At 33.3% G+C, this 19,331-nt stretch overlaps 1 protein-coding gene and 1 long non-coding RNA gene across 10 annotated transcripts in view; one reads left to right on the top strand and one right to left on the bottom strand.

Annotated features, from left to right (window-relative positions):
• Positions 1 to 458: 458 nt before the first annotated feature.
• On the bottom strand, positions 459 to 6,225 carry LOC129305234 (uncharacterized). 7 transcript variants are annotated; one of them, XR_008591933.1, is made up of 13 exons: positions 5,588 to 6,015; positions 4,504 to 4,635; positions 4,361 to 4,424; positions 3,089 to 3,455; positions 2,902 to 2,976; positions 2,636 to 2,737; positions 2,428 to 2,544; positions 2,196 to 2,333; positions 2,013 to 2,033; positions 1,839 to 1,944; positions 1,702 to 1,748; positions 1,169 to 1,470; positions 459 to 899 (listed from the first exon to the last, which is right to left on the bottom strand). It is a non-coding gene; the product is annotated as an uncharacterized LOC129305234 (long non-coding RNA). The 7 variants fall into 7 exon arrangements; XR_008591935.1 differs by lacking the exon at positions 5,588 to 6,015 and adding an exon at positions 6,207 to 6,225 and having other exon boundaries at positions 1,839 to 2,033; XR_008591943.1 differs by having other exon boundaries at positions 1,839 to 2,033; positions 2,909 to 2,976; positions 5,588 to 6,016.
• Positions 6,226 to 16,114: 9,889 nt separating this feature from the next.
• The window catches only part of LOC129311297 (protein SUPPRESSOR OF QUENCHING 1, chloroplastic), a 40,586-nt gene continuing 37,369 nt past the window's right edge, over positions 16,115 to 19,331 (top strand). For 2 of the 3 annotated variants that reach the window (XM_054953531.1, XM_054953522.1), the window contains exons 1-4: positions 16,115 to 16,568; positions 18,075 to 18,175; positions 18,257 to 18,313; positions 18,398 to 18,492. In XM_054953531.1, the coding sequence (XP_054809506.1) occupies positions 16,211 to 16,568; positions 18,075 to 18,175; positions 18,257 to 18,313; positions 18,398 to 18,492 (611 nt within the window). In that variant the 5' untranslated portion in view covers positions 16,115 to 16,210. The remainder of the gene's footprint in view (positions 16,569 to 18,074; positions 18,176 to 18,256; positions 18,314 to 18,397; positions 18,493 to 19,331) is intronic. The other variant, XM_054953515.1, reaches the window with a different exon arrangement.

The following is a 19,331-nucleotide window of genomic DNA, read 5'->3' as shown; positions in this document are numbered from 1 at the left end:
AGGAACCACGCGGTAAACCCGGGAGGCATTTTAGTTGAATATGGCGGCAGCTCACACACACACTCTCTCTCTACACTCTGCAGTCTGCCTTCGTACCCGCGATTCTCACAGTAACACCCCCCCCCCCCCAAAAAAAAACTCCTTTTCTTCACCAAAAACTCTCGCTGTAACCTGAGTCATCTCGTTTTCGTATTCCACGCCCTCAACTTCTCTGCTCTAGTTTAGGTGTATTTAGTTTTACCGCACTTCATTCCACGTACCTTCTTCAGACGCTTTCAGAGTCACTGACAACTACTCGCACATCATTATTTTCAAGGCCAACAACCCAGCACATACAATTTTTAGTTATAAGCTACCACTTTTCTTTAGTAACGTTAATAATTCATATCCCCATATCTTTGCAAACATGTTTGTACGGATGGGAGTGGTGCTTGTTGAAAAAGGGGGTGTCAACTGTCAAGGACCATGACCAAAGAGACCCAGCGTGGCCTTGCGTCACGCCATCATCTACTGCTCTTCTATTACAATCCCTACAATCTCCATTTCAGCATCTCAATGTCCATACATTCTATTTTTTCGTATTTAGACCGCTTGGTCATTAGCCTCCTGCACTAGAATCACGACACGCATACGGGACTATGTATGTTGGACCTATCTTAAGTAGTCATACACATGCACGTATACGGGCTTGCTTGTAATATTCCCCCCCCCCCCCAAATTTGGTACAATGTGCCGTGGGATACAATACCAAGGAGTGTCACATTTACAAGCAAGCCCGTATATTCATTAGCAATAAACGTAACTTGGTGAGGAGAAAAGATTCCTCAGCCCTCCTCATTCCGCGATGTCAAATAAATTCAAGTATGTATTTTGGCTCGTGTTCTTGTCGAACGGAACAACTGCACGAAGTCACAAAAAGAATGTGCATTATTTACTGTGAGTTAAAGTAGCAATGGATCAATAGAGAGAGAATCAAGGCACTGGGTAATTTATTCAATGTCTTCCGTATCAACCAATTCCCTCAGTAGTGCATTTGAAGGTGTCACATTCTCTGACTTTTTTTATATACGTAGACACACAAGTTACACGGAAAGTGGCCGTAAAGAAAAACGACGCAGAAATTCATAAACTATGCTAGCAACCGATGAACTAGATAATGAAAGGATACCTCCATAAATATCATAAGTGGGGATCACAGGTGAAAAGGCTTTTCCGTCATCTGTTCGATTCAGCAACCATCTGCAAAATATCCAAGCTGCAGCAACCACTGATGCAAGAGAAACACTGCCAGAATTCCAAAATTTGGAACATCATTTGCAATTATTGCAGCTCCCAGAATTGCACACTCCGCAAAACTAGCATCAGCAACCTCTGTTGCCCCAATGAGATTTGCGTCGGACGAGGGGTTCCCTGTTTGAAGAATCTGCATCTCCACACTTCATATGACACGTTTCCAAACTGTGATAATATCTGCATACACAATCACATATGCATAATGCATATACAAATCTTCAGCGGAAAACTCAATAATAACTAGTTTTATGAGCAGGATACTCCCCAAACCATCAAATTATGCAATTTGAGACCTTCCCAAGGTATTGCTTCCTTTCTTATAAAAGCTTCAGCCATTGTCACACATCCACTGAGGATAATTGTCGTTATAAAAGTTAATCAGATTTAGACAAATTCCATTCCACTTACATCATGCTAAGAAGTAAAGCTTGAAACACCAATCCAACTGCTCCAGCCTGCCAGAGAGAGATCACTATTGTCATGGACTGCGTATAAAATAAATTTTCATACTTGACTATTTAAAGATGGAAAACTGAAGAAGAAACCTTCCAAAAGACCAAATTGCTTGACCAGTGTTGAAGAAACAAATGTAGCTGCAACACCCATCAAAGCACAGTCCACTAAATCCTCCAATGACAGATGGGTGTAGGCCTGTTGATATGGCATAGACTTTATTAATTCTAAATAAAACAAAATGTTTAAATTGACTTGTCACTTACCTTTCTTTCCCCTCCATTTTCCTAAATAAAAAAATACCATTAGACTGTAACCTTTTGAGTATGGACACCTTTTTTTGGTGTGCAATAGTGAATTACAAGACTGAATAAAATAATTTTTTTATGAATTTGAATTAGATACCAAAGCCTACTCTAACGCAAATGGTTGGGAAAAAATTCACGCACCGTGTTGGGTTAAAAATGCTGTCATGAAATTTCCAGGAGTAAGCACGACATTGAAGTAAAGCAGCACACAGGCAAGACTTGCTGGAAGAACTGGCCGTTCCAGATACTCCTTCGAACCTAGCTTGATTGCTTGTACCCCTTTGATTCCCCAGCAGAAAGTAATATAAATAAGTATATTTGATATAACCACGTGATCAGATAATTCTCAATGCAGCTATAAATTCAAAAGGACCTATGTTGTCATGACGTGGCTCAGGTTCTTCAGTGGATGTTTTGAATAGGTTTGTGAAGATTTAGGCCGGTCAAGAACACCTGTTGAAAGCATGTTGGCCAATCGTGCGAGAGCAATCTATTATATGGTAATGGAGGGTGCAAATGTGAAAAATAAATTCATCTGTCAACAAATGGAATTAATAAGAAAAGAAAAGCAAGGGAATTACCGTAACAGGCAACAGTCCTGTAATTAAGCCAGCAGCAATTTTCAAACAGGTCACTGGATGGAATATAGAAAGAAGGACTCCGGATATTGATGTGACAACTATCTGCAAATCAACGTCTTATAAGTCCGCAAGTTAATATTTCAAAATTAATAAAATAAATTTGCCAATATCATTCCACGGGAAAACGGATATTGAATTGAGAATATGCAAATGTATAAGCTGGCTAATCCATTCATTGCATTAAAAAAAAAAAAAAAAGCAAGGACCTCACACAAGAGATCAATTTGATTCAGAATAGCATTCCCCTGCACAAGTGCGATTGGCCTATTCACTCCTGCTCACTGTTGAAAGAAAACGTCAAAAGGGATTAGAGAAACATGTAATTTAACATAATTTTATTCTGAAAACTAAGATGCCAAGGAAACAAGGGAAGCTGGCTATGAATGACATTACCAGCATCACCCAGTCTCGCTCATTTGCAACCCCTAAAGCTACACCACATAGTCTCTCAATAGCCCCTGCTGACATTAGTGTGACAAACCATGGATTTAAAAGCAGAGAAGACACTAAAGTAGGATGGGCAAAATGGGCATGGATGATCATCATTGCAGATAATAAGTGGGCAGAGGCCTGACAATTTATTAAATGCTAGAAATTAAATCCTTTTTAAGAAAGAACCATATCTCTGATGGTAATTTTCTTATCAAACAACTTGCATGGGCAATATTCAAGAAATTATTTGCTTGTACTCTGGGCACATGATCCATAGCTTTGCCAACCATTGGACCTCCAACAATTGTAGCAAATTTGGTGAAGAAACCTGTGACCACGACAGGTAAAAGGCTTAGATGGATCAAAGCAATGGTTGAAAGCCAAGCAAAATTCCATAGTTGTTCCACTAAATTTCTAGCTATGCAGCTAGAATAGAAAGCTGAAAACGCAAGCTTAAGACAGAGCCTCTTAGATGAATTCAAATTCAGAGCCATCAATTAATCCCCAAGACAAATGACATATAGTAAGACCATAAGCATAAATTCAGCTGCCAAATAATCTCTGAAGCAGATGGCACACAATAAGATCTCGAAGAGTGATTGAACTTGATTAACAGAACATAAAGATTCACTGTTGTTAGGAGGTTACGATGTCATTGTCAGGTCAAATTGAACTCTGATATGCCACCAACGCATGCTTATTTTTTAAGAAGGGCAGGTGTGCAGCCCCTTAATGTTTTATTCTAAAATAAGTCCACATAGGTGGCATATCAAACTCTCAAGTTCACAACGAGTGATTCAGCAAGCAACCTAATAAGATGAGAACTCTCATGCCCAATAGATAGGAATTCAATCAGACCAACATAAAAGGCAGAAGGCATACGTAATTCAAGAAGGAAAAAAATGAAAATTAAAATATGATGAAATTATTAGTAATATATGTCTATAAAAAATTGAGAGAATATAATTATTACAACACTCAAGGACCAGTTGAGGCAAGACAACGCAGAGGATCCTTTTAACTCTGAGAAAGAACAATGCCTGCTCAAAATAGTTTTGCTTGACAAATTTTATTGATTCCTCTTTACTGCGTCTAGAAATATAAATTTGAAATTTTTGGTTCAACTTGGTACTTCAGTTGATTGACCTTAGTACAAGAAGTGATTGATTTATCACAGCAGTATGAAAAATAGCTATGCTTTAGTCAGAGTTTATAAGGTGGGAAGTATCTCACCATATAATCCAGATGGGTGGGCTGGAGTCGCTGAAAGGGCTTGTTGTTCCTCTTCTGATAAAACCTAAAGAGTAGACCATAGAAAGATGAGAAATGTTAAGACAAGGCTCAAAGAACATGATAAAGTGAAGCAAATAACCTACAGGTAATGCTGTCAAAAGACTATCTGCATATGTGCCCTCAGTCAATAAGCTCAGAGATTCAGTGGGGAGAATATCTGATTTGAGCTGAATGATTGGCACCAGATGATCAGTTTCGACAGTTGAGCATTCTCCCTGAAACATCAGTTGAGACAGAGTCTAAGCATATATTAGTATCCATTATTGAACATATGGAACTAAAATTCTCGAACCTGTAAATACAAGCAGATCCAAATTTGAAATCCAGAAGACAACTTTTGAAAGCTGGGCTCTGCCCAACTAATCATATTAATATATTGTTCCTTGAAGCATAAATTATCATCAACTTAGACGTCCTTTCCCTAACTCTTTGTAATAGTCCTACTGAGTTACCAAAATAGAGAAAACATGCCCACTCCAAAAAAGGTCAGGTTAAATTAAGAATAAACCAAACAAAGGGATTAAATTACTTTTCTTTCCGGTCTTAAAAGAAATTTGGAGAAGTGAGCAATAGCATATGAAGTACTGAACAGACTTCAGCGGCATTCCAACAGACAACATAAGAACCAAAGATCTGCTAACTCTAGGAGGAGGGACTTGACCTTATTCTATGAGGCCACATGGCAGTACTTCCCTATCAATTTAAACATTGTGGAGTACCATGAGGTCGGAAACATGCCAATCTCTATAAATGTCGAGTCTAGATAATACTAACTAAACCGAAAAAATGATAATCAAATCTAACTATATTAATCTCCTCTCCACTAGCCTCTGAGAAATTTGATTAAAAAAGGATAACCAAATAACATATAAGCTACTAGAAACACTTCACAACTGCATTCCAATTCCAAGGGACAACAAAAGAACAAAATATATGCTAATTATGTCCATTCAAGGCCCCTTATCCCATGAAGCAGAAACTGACTTTGTCCTTAAAGTAGATGAAAGAACATCGGTAAAATTTTCTTCGACCATGGCAAAACACATTCTAACCAACGACTGACTCAGCTCAAGAAGAATAAAAGATTACAAAAAGCCAATACAGAATCCGAAGAGCATTTCTCCTTTCTTTCGTCAGTTTACTCGCTACAGACAATAGCATGCAGACCTGACATGTAACACAAGTGCTTGCGCGAGACATGATGGCGATTGAGATTCAACGATCGGACGGAAGGGCAGCGGTAGCGAATTTGAGAGGCTGGCGGAGACGATAAAATGGAAAATTTGAAAGAACTAATAGAAAGGGCATCAGAGGCAATGACAATGGGTTCTGCTGCTTGTAACAATCATGCAGTCCCAGAAGCAAAGGAATCTTTTTGCTCTCTCCTCTGTGTTACTCCTTGTGTCAATGTTCGTCAGAATGGCTGCCCTTCATTAAACTAGCAACCTATACCATGGCCAACGATGTTGTGGGATTGAAATTTTGGATAGCGCGAAAATGAGTTCGGCCTTTGCAAACCTTATCTTAGTAGAGGTATTTTTTTTCTTTTCTTTCACACCCAGCGTTTGGGTTCGTTAAGTTTATTCCCGCTTAATTCACTCTAAACTAATCTGAATCTCCGCTTAAATGGGGCTCTCTTTAAAGAGGTTTTGCAAGTATTGCTGACGAGACATACTTTACATACTCAATTACGCTGCTGTTTACACACGAAATCTTAAGTTAAACTGTTTAGCCCCTAACCACTAAAACAGGTATCTAGTTGGTTGGAGGTAGTCTTGTTCTGAACCTGGAGGGAATTTTGATTCCGAAATATTGCCCTTTGCTAGTATGCTTGAGCATTTTTAGTGCAACCATGCGAAAGAAACGTTTGATCAATTTTCACAGTTTGCTTTTCCTTCTTTCTTTCTTTCTTGTTAAGCGAAAGAGGCCCATGGAAACCCGTTGTGCCAAGTAGAGCTCGGGGATTCCACAAAAATGAATAAATCCGCTGGTTCATGTTGGGCCCTCCTCAGTTTTGATTGATTAAGAACGCCGTTGCACTGTTACAGTTGCCATTATCCAGCTAGACAAAAATATCAAATGAATTGCAGAGTCTATAAAAAGATTGTGAAATAAAATTTGTAAGATCCAGATGATGCCAGGAAAATTATAAAATGAAAAGATTGAATTATTATCAGGGACAGAGCCAAAAAATTTAATAAGGGAGGCGAAATCTGAAGAAGAGTGTACTTTTTAAGGGAGCAAGTGAAATTTTTAGTGCTGAGTGTACTTTTTAGGGTATTAAAATGTCATTTTCCACGAAACATTGAAATATGCTTCGTCTTATGGGTTTGTTCTTGCGTAAATTTTGCAATTTTTAGGGGAGTTAAGTGTAAGTGCTAATCATTTTGCTCGCCCCATTTTCTCGAGCAGCATGGCTGTCCCCGGTTATTTAATAAAAAAAAATTAAATTCAAGTCTCATATAAAAAATTTATTACCAAAAAATTCTATAAAATTTATAAAATGTTCATAAGTCTTAAATCCTATACATTTACATAAAGTTATAAATGGCCACTATTCAATTATCAATGCTCTTCTTCAAATTATTAATGCATAAAATTTAAGATTTTAAAATATTTTGTAAATTTTATTGGACTTCTTGATAATAAATTTTATTATGTAGAACTTGGAGGTAATTGTCCTTGTTTAATAGCTTCCTTTTGTGAAACATGTGCTTTAAGCAATTTAACAATTAAAAAAATACTTATATTTATAATTATAAATATGATGTAAATTGTATTTCTTTACATGTGAAGGATGATTTCTAGTCGTGGATAAAAGATATGAAAAAATAGAGGGTTGAATCCAGGACCGATATTGGGAGAGGACCAAAATCATCCCTTTGGTTTAAGAAATTAAGCCTACCTTGGGACCTACTTATATGAGATTCCTTGAACCCACCGCTTTGATATTAGGAAACTAGTCTTGGGTTTGAAAATTTTGGGAACATAATTAACCTTATTTATAATAATTTTCTAACAAAAGTGCCTTGTGAATTTTGCCCTAAATATGCCTAACATAACTATCGTTGCCATTGCCACCGCAAAGTGCTCTTCTCCATTTCCTCCGTTAGTCTAATCACAAGCACTCATCTCCACCTGTCAATCTCCCATTAGTCACATGGCGTCACAAACCTTTATTTGCGGAGCAAAGAGTGATCGTAACAAATGGGTTGAGATTGAGAGTAGGCGAAGAAGCATACCCCATGAGCAAACTTGAAGCCAGCTTTCTCAAACAGGATTGATACCAGTGACTCTAAGCTAGCGAGGAAGCAACTATTCACGACAATGGAGAAATAGGGTCACGTGAGGGGGAGGAAAGTTGGGTTTGGATGCGTCAAAGAAGATGGGTTTATGGTTACACATTTTTTTATTAATCATTTAGGGTATTATAGCCTTTTCATAGTTTATGTTTAATTGTATAATAAAATAAAGGGAAGTATTCTTTACAATTGTTATTCCACGCCAAACATAAATTTAAAATGTCATTCATGTTCCCAATGTCAATTTTAATCCTAATTTCAATCCCTTCAAATTTAAGCATGCATATCAAACAAGGCCAAAATGTTGTATGCACAATTAAAGTTTCATCGATTGATTTTGCATTGTCACACTTTCAGTTGTTAATACTTTTATCACTTTTTTTTCCTCTTCTAAAAGTCCTCACTGCCTTTCTCCCAAATAATTTTGTGTATTTTAAGGGAGGTTTTAATTTAAATTAATTTGATAAAGAGGCTTTTCTTTTCCATGAAAGGAGTGGATTTGAACCCTTGTTAATGAGGTGGGTTGACTTTTTTTCATTGTCAATTTTTAAGTTGTCCACTTTAATTTGTTTTTCAAGTGGCCAATATATTCATATGACTACAGCCTTGTTTGATGCATTCCTTATAATATATTCTTTTTAAATCATAACATAGAATATTTTTTAAAAATCTTACTTGATATAAAGTATAGGGCATAATGCAAGCTTTTATATTTATTTGTTTAACCATGCCTTTACTTTTTTCAAAAAAATCATATATTAAAATTTTAATTATTATTATTAAGACTTTTATATAAAATATTTAATGAGAGTGTAAATGAAAATATATAAATATTTTTAATAATTTAATATTTTAATTAATATTGTTCGTAGAACATAAATTAGTTACTTATGACTTATGTTATAGTTTAGAATTTTTGACATGAGAGGTAAAATCTCCTAAAATACTAATAATGCTACATAGCAGTTGGGATGACATTGCGTCCGATATTATACAATTATTTCATTTAAAATAATACTATCACATGTTTAGTGATACACAATGTAACATTGAGTAGGATAATGATTATTTTCCTCTCAAAAATATTATTTACTTAAAATACAATATATTCATACTTAGATGTCCTCATGTCAATGTAGAATTCTAAAAGAAGTGATTTTTCAACTATAAATACGAAATAGAAATTTTCTTTTTTTATAAGGAGATTAAATACATTAAAAAAAATTTAAAAATAACCTATAATAGTACAAATCTCAGAACTAAGCCTAGATAAGAGAACCTAAATATATCAATAACAAATGAAATAGAAGCAAAACAAAAAAATTAAGGAATCTGTATCATAGGTTAGGACACATGAGGTCAAAGATCTTTGCTAAATAGCCTGTAGAAGTATTATAATTATTGTGTGATTGTGCTAAAAGGAGGTGTCTCATATTACTCACATGAGAAGAACTCCTATTGTATATATGTTAATGAATGAAAATGGGCTAATAAATAAACTTGGAATTAAAGAAATATTGAGGTCCTGTTTAGTTACTAAAAAAGAATATAATGGAATGAATTAAAAAAATTAATATAAAAATAAACTAAATCATCCTTCATCCTCATAGTAAGCATGATAAAATCATTAATATATACTACAAATGTAGGAATTATTACACCTTTCAAAAGTTTTATGAATCACAATTGTCAACCCCGTGAATTAAACTACTCCTTTCCTTTATGAATTTAGTTTACTATTCCTTTTTATCATCTCATTTTTATTTTTTTTTTCAATACATTTCTTTCTAATAACCGAACGTGACTTGAGTTCATTTTATCATATTTATTTTAAAAAATTGTTAAAAATTCCTTCCCATAAGTCCTACAATTTGAATATTTAATTTTAAATTCCCCATCCCCACATTTATTTAATGTGAATTAACCACACATTATTTTTATTAAAACCAATAACTGAATTAACCACACATATATTTTAAAGTTTAAATTTAATTTAAAAGTTAAAATTCTTTTATTTTTTATGGTAAAACAAAAATGAGCTTAAACAGGATGATTGAGTCCTTTTTTTATAATCTATCAAATTGGGTTTCAAAGTTTGATTTTCTTTGAAAAAATGTCATTTTTTCAAACTTAAACTGTTATAAAAAAAAAATTTAAATGGTTAGCCCGTTAGTTCCAATCCTCATTCTCAACTCTAAACATAATGGGGAGCCACACATGGAGTAACTATAAAAACATGATAGTATAAATCAACTATATTTTTTGATATTTTTATGTTTTGATTATATTAAATTCTACTTCTAAATAATAAATATAGATTAAAATGTGAAACGGGGATTTTATGCAAATTAGACAAACAGAGCATAGGAGAAGCTAATGTCTTGATTAATGGAGCACAAAGGGCTATCACAAAAGAGCATAAATTACAATGCTAAAGAAATAAAAAAAAAAAAAAAGTAGCTGGGCTGGCGAGCATGCAAATAAATTTGCAAGTCACTGATCCTGATTTACAAAGGATGATAATGAAAACTACTTTAGCTGTGAAGTAGAGAGTTTCATTTTCAATTACATGTGGTCATTCCAACTCGCCCTTGACCCTGTACGACCAACTTTGATGCACATCAAATTTGCCTTGCATTGTTTTATTCTCAAGCTAATTAACACTTCAAAAGATATTTTGTGGAAAAAAAGTTAATATATTATTAAAATGTGCAGAAGTAGTTATTTGAATGGACTCATGTCCTGTGTAACTCCAAGCATCCCATCCTTGAAGAGCAACGAGCAACCATTGAATCCAAATATGTTTTGTCAAATATGACTCTGGAGCGTGGACCACGAGCTCTTCCTAACATAAGTGGACTACTTCTAACAACCCTGTCTCCTATGAATACAAATCCACTCGCTTCCCCCTTTGATTTTTGCCCTTGTGTTGTTATAGTACCCAGAGCTGCTTGAGTATTTGACGCGCTTAACGAACACATATATTCACATAACAATTCTACATCAAATATGAAGGCTATCGTTAGCTAATTAAAGTGGAACATACATGGGCACAAAAAAGGAATTTGTTGAGCAGCTATCCTATTAACCCTCCCTCGAGGTAATAGGTTTAGTCGTTGTCGGGAATGAAGTTCGCTACACCCTTGATGTAACAATTCTCAAAGCAATGATCACCTTGTGCATCTCAAAGCATATCTTGAAAACTCAAGAAGCCATAATCAATAAAAAGAAAGATTCATCTTCACATATTCTCGCTACTAATGCGGGTTGTATCACCGGTCTCCCTCCCGTGGTAGATGTTTCCCCTAAAACTAAAGAATGCAATCATGTTTGATACAAAACCATTAATTCTATAATCATTAAATAAAATTTTTATTTCTCTAATTAAACATCCAAATAATAGAATGATCCATTCCGTTTCACCTCATTTTTTTCCATTAAATATTAATGATCATTATTCTTTTCCATTCCATCATATACTCTCAAACATACTCAAACAGTTTGGTCCACAAAATTATAACTTAATTGTTATAATTTGAGTTTCTATATCAGAGTTATAATAATTAACTACTATATACTCGTATGTAAGTCATTTCCTATGAAACAATGTCATTCACGAGTCTTCTTGCATAAAACATGGACATTTTTTTTTTTGGCCAACCATAAAACATGGACGATGGATTACTTTACTTTGATTTTATTGCCTTGCAGTTCCAATTTTCATGAGTATGGTAAGGGGATACATATGAAAGAGGTAAATATTTGTAAAAATGATGTATTTAGTAAAAATGATTTTTAAAAATATTTTTAAACAGTATTAATAATTTAACCAATATTCCTCAATTTTAGAGAAATAGTTAAAATAACTTATAGCAATACATGGCTGAAAAAGTAACTAACGAGTATGTAGTTCAATTGGAAAGGGGTTGTGTTAGTCTAACCAATTGTTTTGAATTTGAGTCTTGTACGTGCAATTATGTTAAGTACTTGTTAGAATAGTTTTGCTGTTAATGTGATCCTACTTAACTTGACTTATAAATAATCAATAATTGTATAAAAAAATGTACAGGTGAAAACATTAATTGGCTAGATGGGTCTATGGTAGCTAATAGAGAGTTGAAATTGTCTTATATTTGAGTTGGGAAGCATTGCCTACTTAACATTTTGTTTTGAGACAAATTAGTTAACATGGTCTTATTCGTATGATTTGAAGCAATGATATCATCTTCTTCAACACACAAACCAAATGATCATTGGCTTCAAGCTCAACTTGAAAATGTTCATTTCAACAATGACAGATCTCTTACAAAATGGATCAAACCCAAACTTGATTGGATTAGGTTAGATATTGATGGTTTTGCTTATCCCAATGGAGCTGCTGTTTGTGGTGGCCTTATCCGAGACCACCAAGGCAACTAGATAAAAAGTTTTACCAAATTCTTTAGTTATCTTCTTAATACTATCGTTGAACTTTGGGCCATCTTTTAAGGACTTTTTCTTTGTTGGAGATACAAATTCCTTGCGTCAATGTTTACTCCGACTCCCTTAAAGCTCTATCTCTTATCTAGTACTACCAAAGCCCTGATTATTCTTTATACGATATCATGATGAAAATTATAAATCTCATCATGAAGGACTAGATTGTCAACTTTAATCATGTATTTGGAGAGGGTAACAGATGTACGCACTAACTTGCTTATCAAGCATTGAACGACGACAACAATATCTTTATTTTTGACAACAACTATATTTTACAACTAATTTTACACAGTTTTTTCTATGGTCTTATATTCAAAAAAAAAAAAAGTGTGCATGGCTCTTTGTGAAACTCTTTTAAAAACAAAGATCTTAAACTTCTCGATCGTTACATGCAAGTTTGTCTCTTTAAAAAACTGTCGTGCGGGGTGACAACTATGCATATGTGTTTTCATTAAAAAAATTCATTAAAAAAAAAATGTCAGGTGATCAGATGTAATGCTGTTTCACTGATACTTAATATAAGAAAAAAATTAACGATTTTTTTTTCTGTCCTTAATACAACACATGGTTATTGTAATTAATATTATTTTAATTTTACCTTTTATTTACTTATTATCATTTGAACTTTTAAATAACCACTTATTGTAATTATTAGCTATAAAGAAAGGCAAAACTGAAAAGTTTTTCAAGATACTCCATTTGTTCACTATTATAAAACACCTTTTTTAAAGTAATATTGAAACATACATAACATTTTGAGTTTTATTGGACGTGATTAATATAATTTTTTCAAAAATGCACAGGGATGCAATTAATAATATTTTTTTAATCAAGATAATTTATTAAATAAAATAAATATAAAAAGAAGATACGATCAATGAGAATTAGGTCCAATGGAAGAGGCTAATATCTTGCAACACTACAAGTTAATATTTAAATTTTTGTTAAAAGAGGTACCTATATTCGGTATTTGATCGTATCTTGAATAGAATTAACTCCAATAAAAATATATTTATGAACAATAAAAAAATATAATTTTAGATGCTATTAACTAATTGATTGAGATATGTAAATTAATTAAAAGTACATTATGAGAAAGTGATTGCCATGGACGAAAAATAATATTTTACGCCTTTTCTTTGACTTTTCTTAACTAACTTAAATGATAGTTTTTCCGGTTTTGAAGAATAATTTTAACTTTTTTCAGAGTAGATACAAACCGTGTTTTTAAATAGTTTTTTATTATTATTTAAATAAAACTGTTTTAAAAAATTTTTAAAAAATAAACATCCCCTACCCAGCCGAAAATTCGAGTTGAAACTTGATGCACTCGTTCCGAAAAGATTGAATTAATTTTCTCGAAGTTTTTTTTTTTTTTACCAGCTGTCTCGAAGATCAAAGCAATGAGAACCGAGAGGAGGAGGAGGAGGAGGAGAAACATCATTCTGTCATTCTGTGTGTGTCTGGATAACAAGCTTTTTACATTTGCAAAAAACTCTCTTTGAAGAATTTCAAAAGTAAAAGTTGTTTGGTTTATAAAAAAAAAAATTCAAAGCCTTTTAAAAAAGTCCATTAAAACATTAAAAGTCCATTTCCCCAAAAGTATTTTTACTTAAGTTTGCATTTAAAGTTGGAGGTTGGGCATTAATGAAGGAGTGAATAATTTTTATTTACTATTCTACCTTTATTATTATTTGCCAAACATTATATTTTTATAGATTGTTAAGCTTGTAATTTTTCATAAACCACATATTGTAGGGAGATTGGGTAAATCATACAGGAAGAAACCATCTTCATTAAAATAAAATATTATTAACTTAAGAAAAATTTTAATTGGTCAAACAAACAAACAAAGGAAAGTAATTTATAAGGTTTGGAATAACAAGCAAGGTTAATGAAAAGGTTTTATTTATTTTTTTTATCATTCATTATTAAACATATCAAATTTTATATTATTTAAAAATTTAATTATACGTGCTTTCCAAACATTTCAAATATATTGCATGTGTGTAATAAAAATCACATGTCATAAAATCAATGTCTTGTTATGTAATTATACATATAAAAGTATTTCTCATTCTATATTATTCAAATAACTTTTAATTTATTAAATTATCTTTTTAAAAAATATATTTATATACAAATTTTATTATAATAATTAATTTTTATTAAATTAACTTTCATCAAATAAATTTTTTTAAAATTTTTTTAACAAAGAAAAATCCAACGAGCCCTCTATTATTCAATTAGATCGTAATGGTTACAAACCTCTAGCCTCCAGGATGGCTGCATTTAAAGCCCATTTTATCAATCACTAAAGAAGTCACTATTCATAAATGGCTGTTGAGTGTTGACAGTGTTGACAGTGTTGACAGCCGTGCAATACCAGAATATGTGATTGCGAGTTGATCATGTCATTACGAGGAGGATCCAGGCTGCATGGACAATAAGATTATCTTCTATTTATTTATAAATTACTCTTAATATATTTTATTAAAAATAAAAATTTTAATATTATTAATTGTATCTAAAAATTTTAAAAGTTTTTGCCTTGTTCTTGTTTAGATATATACACAATTTAATAATATATTCCCTCTCAACAGTATTTTTTTTTTTTGGTACATCTCTCAACAAGATTCAATAAAAGATAAATAGATAAATTCGTAATAAAAATTAATGAGAAAACTTATAAAGGGGATAGAAAAATTTCTCTCTCCACTTGGGTTTGTACTTTCTCTAATCCTTATTATAGATATTTTATATAAAGAGTTTTTGGTCCTTAATTTAAATTTCACACTCTTATTGTAAATTCAAGTTCATAGTTGATTGTGTATGTCTTTTTTTTTTTATTTTTAGTATGAAAAAAGTTGAATTCTTTTCATTTCAAGACATGTTTAATGAGTTAACTATTATTTTCAGTTCTTGTGAAGTATTCTCTTTAGATCATAGTAAAAATTATTTTCTAAAAGTTTTGCCAAGTCCAAAATTTAGAGCATTTGGTGAATGTAATGTATTTAACTATTTTTTTAATTACACCCTTAATTTATTGAGTAATTAATGAAATTTTTTTAAATAGATAACATGTTATATTTATTACATTGAAGGGTGTGATCAGAAAGATGTAATTTTTTAAAAAATATTTTAACCTTTTTTTCTTGAGAAATGAAAACTAGGTAACAACAATATATATTGTCATTTGGAGGGAGTTGTTAAAAATACTCCACAGCAGCAATCAGATGGAGTAAACAGGAGTGGAGGGAGTTATTGAACTTGTTTGACAATCTATTCTTAAAAGAGTATTTTGTTTTGAAAAACAAAAAAAAACATGTTTAAAAATGTATTTTCTATTATCTGTTTTGAAATATAAAAAAGTTAAAAGTTTAGTAAAAGTAAAAATCCTGAACATCATTTAAATGTTTTGCAATTTTTGGTTCTACAAAACTAGATAAAATGTAAAATATATCATACTTTCATTAATGATAATTATGTTAATAAAATAACTTTTCCCTTCACTCTTTATTTCACTAATTTAGATATGTTTTTTAAAATAACAAATCAAATAACTTTTTTATTTTTTTCTCAAAAACTTATTCTGAAAAACTATTTAACATAATTATTTTAAAAAATATAAAAACAGAAAATATAATTCAACAAGCCAATTATTGCGTGATGAAAAAAATTAACTGCCCTTCTAAACCGTCTAACTACCGGGCACATTAGGATTAGAGAAGACGCAACTAGGAAAGAAAAACGCGCGCGCGGCCATGGGAAAGGGGAAAAAACGGGAAATTGTTGTGGCCACGAATTGAGATAACGTACACCTATGAGAAAAAGATAAAACCCCAAGAATGCCCATCAAGACACAGACAAAACTCTGAAAAGACAAATAAACCAGGGTGGGGTGGCTTGGCACTAAGAAGGAGAAAGCCAAGGGTAATTCGGGGAAACAAGAGCAACATAAATACCGTCTCCGCGCCACTGTCAGAATCGGTTGAGCTGCTCATGAGCCATGGCCTCCAGAACGGTCAATTCCTCTCTATCCCGCTCCGCAACTACCTTCCTATTCTCCTTCAATCAGAAAGGACTGAGACCTACATCACTCCCTCTCCTCCGATCCTTCCAGTGCAGATCGAGACGCCTCGTTTTGTCGCGAAGATTGGTGCTGAAAGCTTGCGTCAATGTGGAAGAGAAAAATGTTGCGGAAAATTCATCTGCAAGTGAATGGGGGAAGGTTTCTGCTGTGTTGTTTGACATGGACGGTGTCCTCTGCAACAGTGAAGACCTTTCCAGAAGAGCGGCCGTTGATGTCTTCGCGGAGATGGGCGTCCAAGTCACTGTCGAGGATTTTGTGCCATTCATGGGAACCGGTACTTTTTTACGTTTTTGATTTCTTTGCCCTCCAGTTCTTTAACTGATTTTCGTTTCAGTTTCTCTCGCTCTTGACGAGGCAACAAACAGTTATTTTAGTGGACCATCGCTATCAGTTAACCTGTGTTTAATTCCGTCTCGGCGTTCATTACGCAGTCTCCATGATACTGTGACAGGCAGTTGTGGCAGTTAATCCGTAGTTTCTGATTATGTTCCCCCCCTGAATTGTTGCATACACTTGATTCATATCCAATTTATATGGAAATAGACGATTGCATTATAGGGAAGTGGCAGTTGGCTACTGCGATCTTTATGTACTATTTGCATTATATTGTTAATGAGTTTGTATGAGAAAAGGCATACTCTTAGAAGAATAAGATAAGCTTACTTGGCAAAATAGCCTGCGGGAGTTTAAGCCAGGCAACTCGAAAACAAAACGTTGGTTTTCTATATAATCTTGATTGTTGGCAGCAGGGACGTAGCCTGCCTCCCATAGTTTTTGTGACTTGATATCAATGAATGGATGTGGATCTCTGGGTCCAAGACCCAAGGCCCAATTCGTTGGTTTACTGTTGGCTCATAGTTGAAGACCTGAAGTGATTCAACTAATTTGTGGGCTGATTGATTTTAGAAGGACCCGAGGATGCTTTGTTGCTTTGTGGCTTTGTGGGCTTATAATTGAAGACTTGAAGTGCTTCAACCAATTTGTGGGATGATTGTTTTAAGAAGGACCCAAGGATGCTTTGTGGGCTTGTGATTTTAAGAAATAACCCCTCCAAACCATAATATAGGGTGTTTTTTAGAAGCCATGCTTGGTTCAAAATATAGACATTGAGTAGGCTTTATATATATATATTCCAATTGTACCCTTAATTTATTGTATTGCACTCAAGTACTTAATGAAGGTCTTTTAAATAAGTAAAATGTGATATTTATTTCACTCAAGGGCATGATTGGAAAGATGTGAAATTTTTTAGAAAATCAAGATCTTAACCAACTTCTTTTGAGAAATGTGACTTATTTAAGAATGACTTATATTGTGATTTGGAGGGAGTATGTTGTTTGATTTCATGATTGAGGAAAAAAAAGAAGGGGGAGGGGCCAGTCCAATTTTTTTTTTTTACTTCAATTTATATGCATTATGTATATAATTTTTTTTTTTAAAAACGGTGCCCCACAATGAATGTGCCTTCTTCCCTTGTTGGCTGGCAGTTGAAGTGGCAGATATGCCAAACAACTGAATGTACAAAGGGGATATATAAAGGACTTGAATTCCATTGTTTCTAACTTTATGACTTTTTCCTTGCATAACTGCTGGTTGAGTGTAGCGCTAAGGGAATGAATGTTTGCTAACTGTCCCTCTGGTAATTTAGCCTTCGCAGATTCTCATTTACTTTGATATAACATGTTCTTTGGCAAACATCACTTGTTTTGTTGGGTTGTGTAGTTTGAATGAAGAGCCTTTTGTATTATCTATTATTTATTACATCCTTTAAACCTGATAGGCGAAGCAAACTTTTTGGGAGGTGTTGCCTCTGTCAAGGGAGTTGAAGGATTTGATCCAGAAGCTGCAAAACAGAGATTCTTTGAAATTTATTTAGACAAGGTACATAATTTATATTTCACTTGATGATGCTTTTGATTTCTCTTACTCTTTAACTTTGCTTAAATTATTTCTTCTTCTCAGTATGCAAAACCAGAGTCTGGAATTGGATTCCCAGGTGCCCTCGAACTAATTTCCCAGGTATGTAATACTAGCTACGATTGACAATCTGATCACCTTGTCCCTCACCAAGTGGCTAACAGAAGGCTTGCTACCATATGACAGTGCAAAAGCAAAGGCCTTAAAGTTGCTGTTGCATCTAGTGCTGACCGTATAAAGGTTGATGCAAATCTAGCTGCTGCTGCTTTACCATTGTCATTGTAAGCAAACGCTGAGTGACTTGTTGAATGTGAATGGACCCCTGGCGATAATATTTAACTATTACTCACGAGCAAATTATGTGATTAATTTAATGGTCATAGTTTCTAACTAAATTTCTCTGTCTTTTGTGGGTTTTGTAAGAGTAGTTACAAGTTTAACATGTGATATGAGTCATTCTACAGTGTGTATAACCTAGGAGAGAGTTCCAGATATTGACACAAGGGATGAGATCATTTTTTTTCTTTTTAATATTGTTTGGGAGTTGCTATTGATCTTTATAGATATATTTTAATTAGCCAAGGAGCTCTATGCAATATTGATTTTTTTTCCTTGCTAAATTTATTTTTTAAGACTATGATGACCTCAATGGGGCATTTATCTAAACCTTATATTTTTAGATGCATTTTCAGATTTTTTGCCATTACTAAGTAGTAGCCAAAAATTTGTAACCATTTTTTTATGACATTATGCATGATTCAGATATATCATGGAGAATTCTTCAGGAAAAAATGAATAGAATCTAATGAATGAGATAGTGTTTACACAATCTGTTTTGTTTGTAGAAATTATCATTGAAATAATGATGGTGAATGTGTGAGAGTTCCTTTTTTCATTCCTTTTCCTTCTTGTTGCTGGACATCTCGTTCGTACAAATCTTCTCTTTGTTTTACAAGACTTTACGAATGCATGTATACTGTATATTGTATGCCAAGTTGGTTTCGAGACTTTAAATGAAAAAGGTGTAAAGAAAAACAATGTTTTTCTTAGTTTTCAAGAATTACTTGATCTGTTAACTTTATTTGTGATCTGCTCAGCATCAATTTTGTTCTTATCATTG

The sequence above is a fragment of the Prosopis cineraria genome, unplaced genomic scaffold (assembly GCF_029017545.1).
Source record: "Prosopis cineraria cultivar Desert tree isolate PC_DT_omini unplaced genomic scaffold, ASM2901754v1 PC1, whole genome shotgun sequence".
In the NCBI taxonomy this organism is placed as follows: domain Eukaryota; kingdom Viridiplantae; phylum Streptophyta; class Magnoliopsida; order Fabales; family Fabaceae; genus Prosopis; species Prosopis cineraria.
This window is presented reverse-complemented; position numbering and strand designations above follow the sequence as displayed.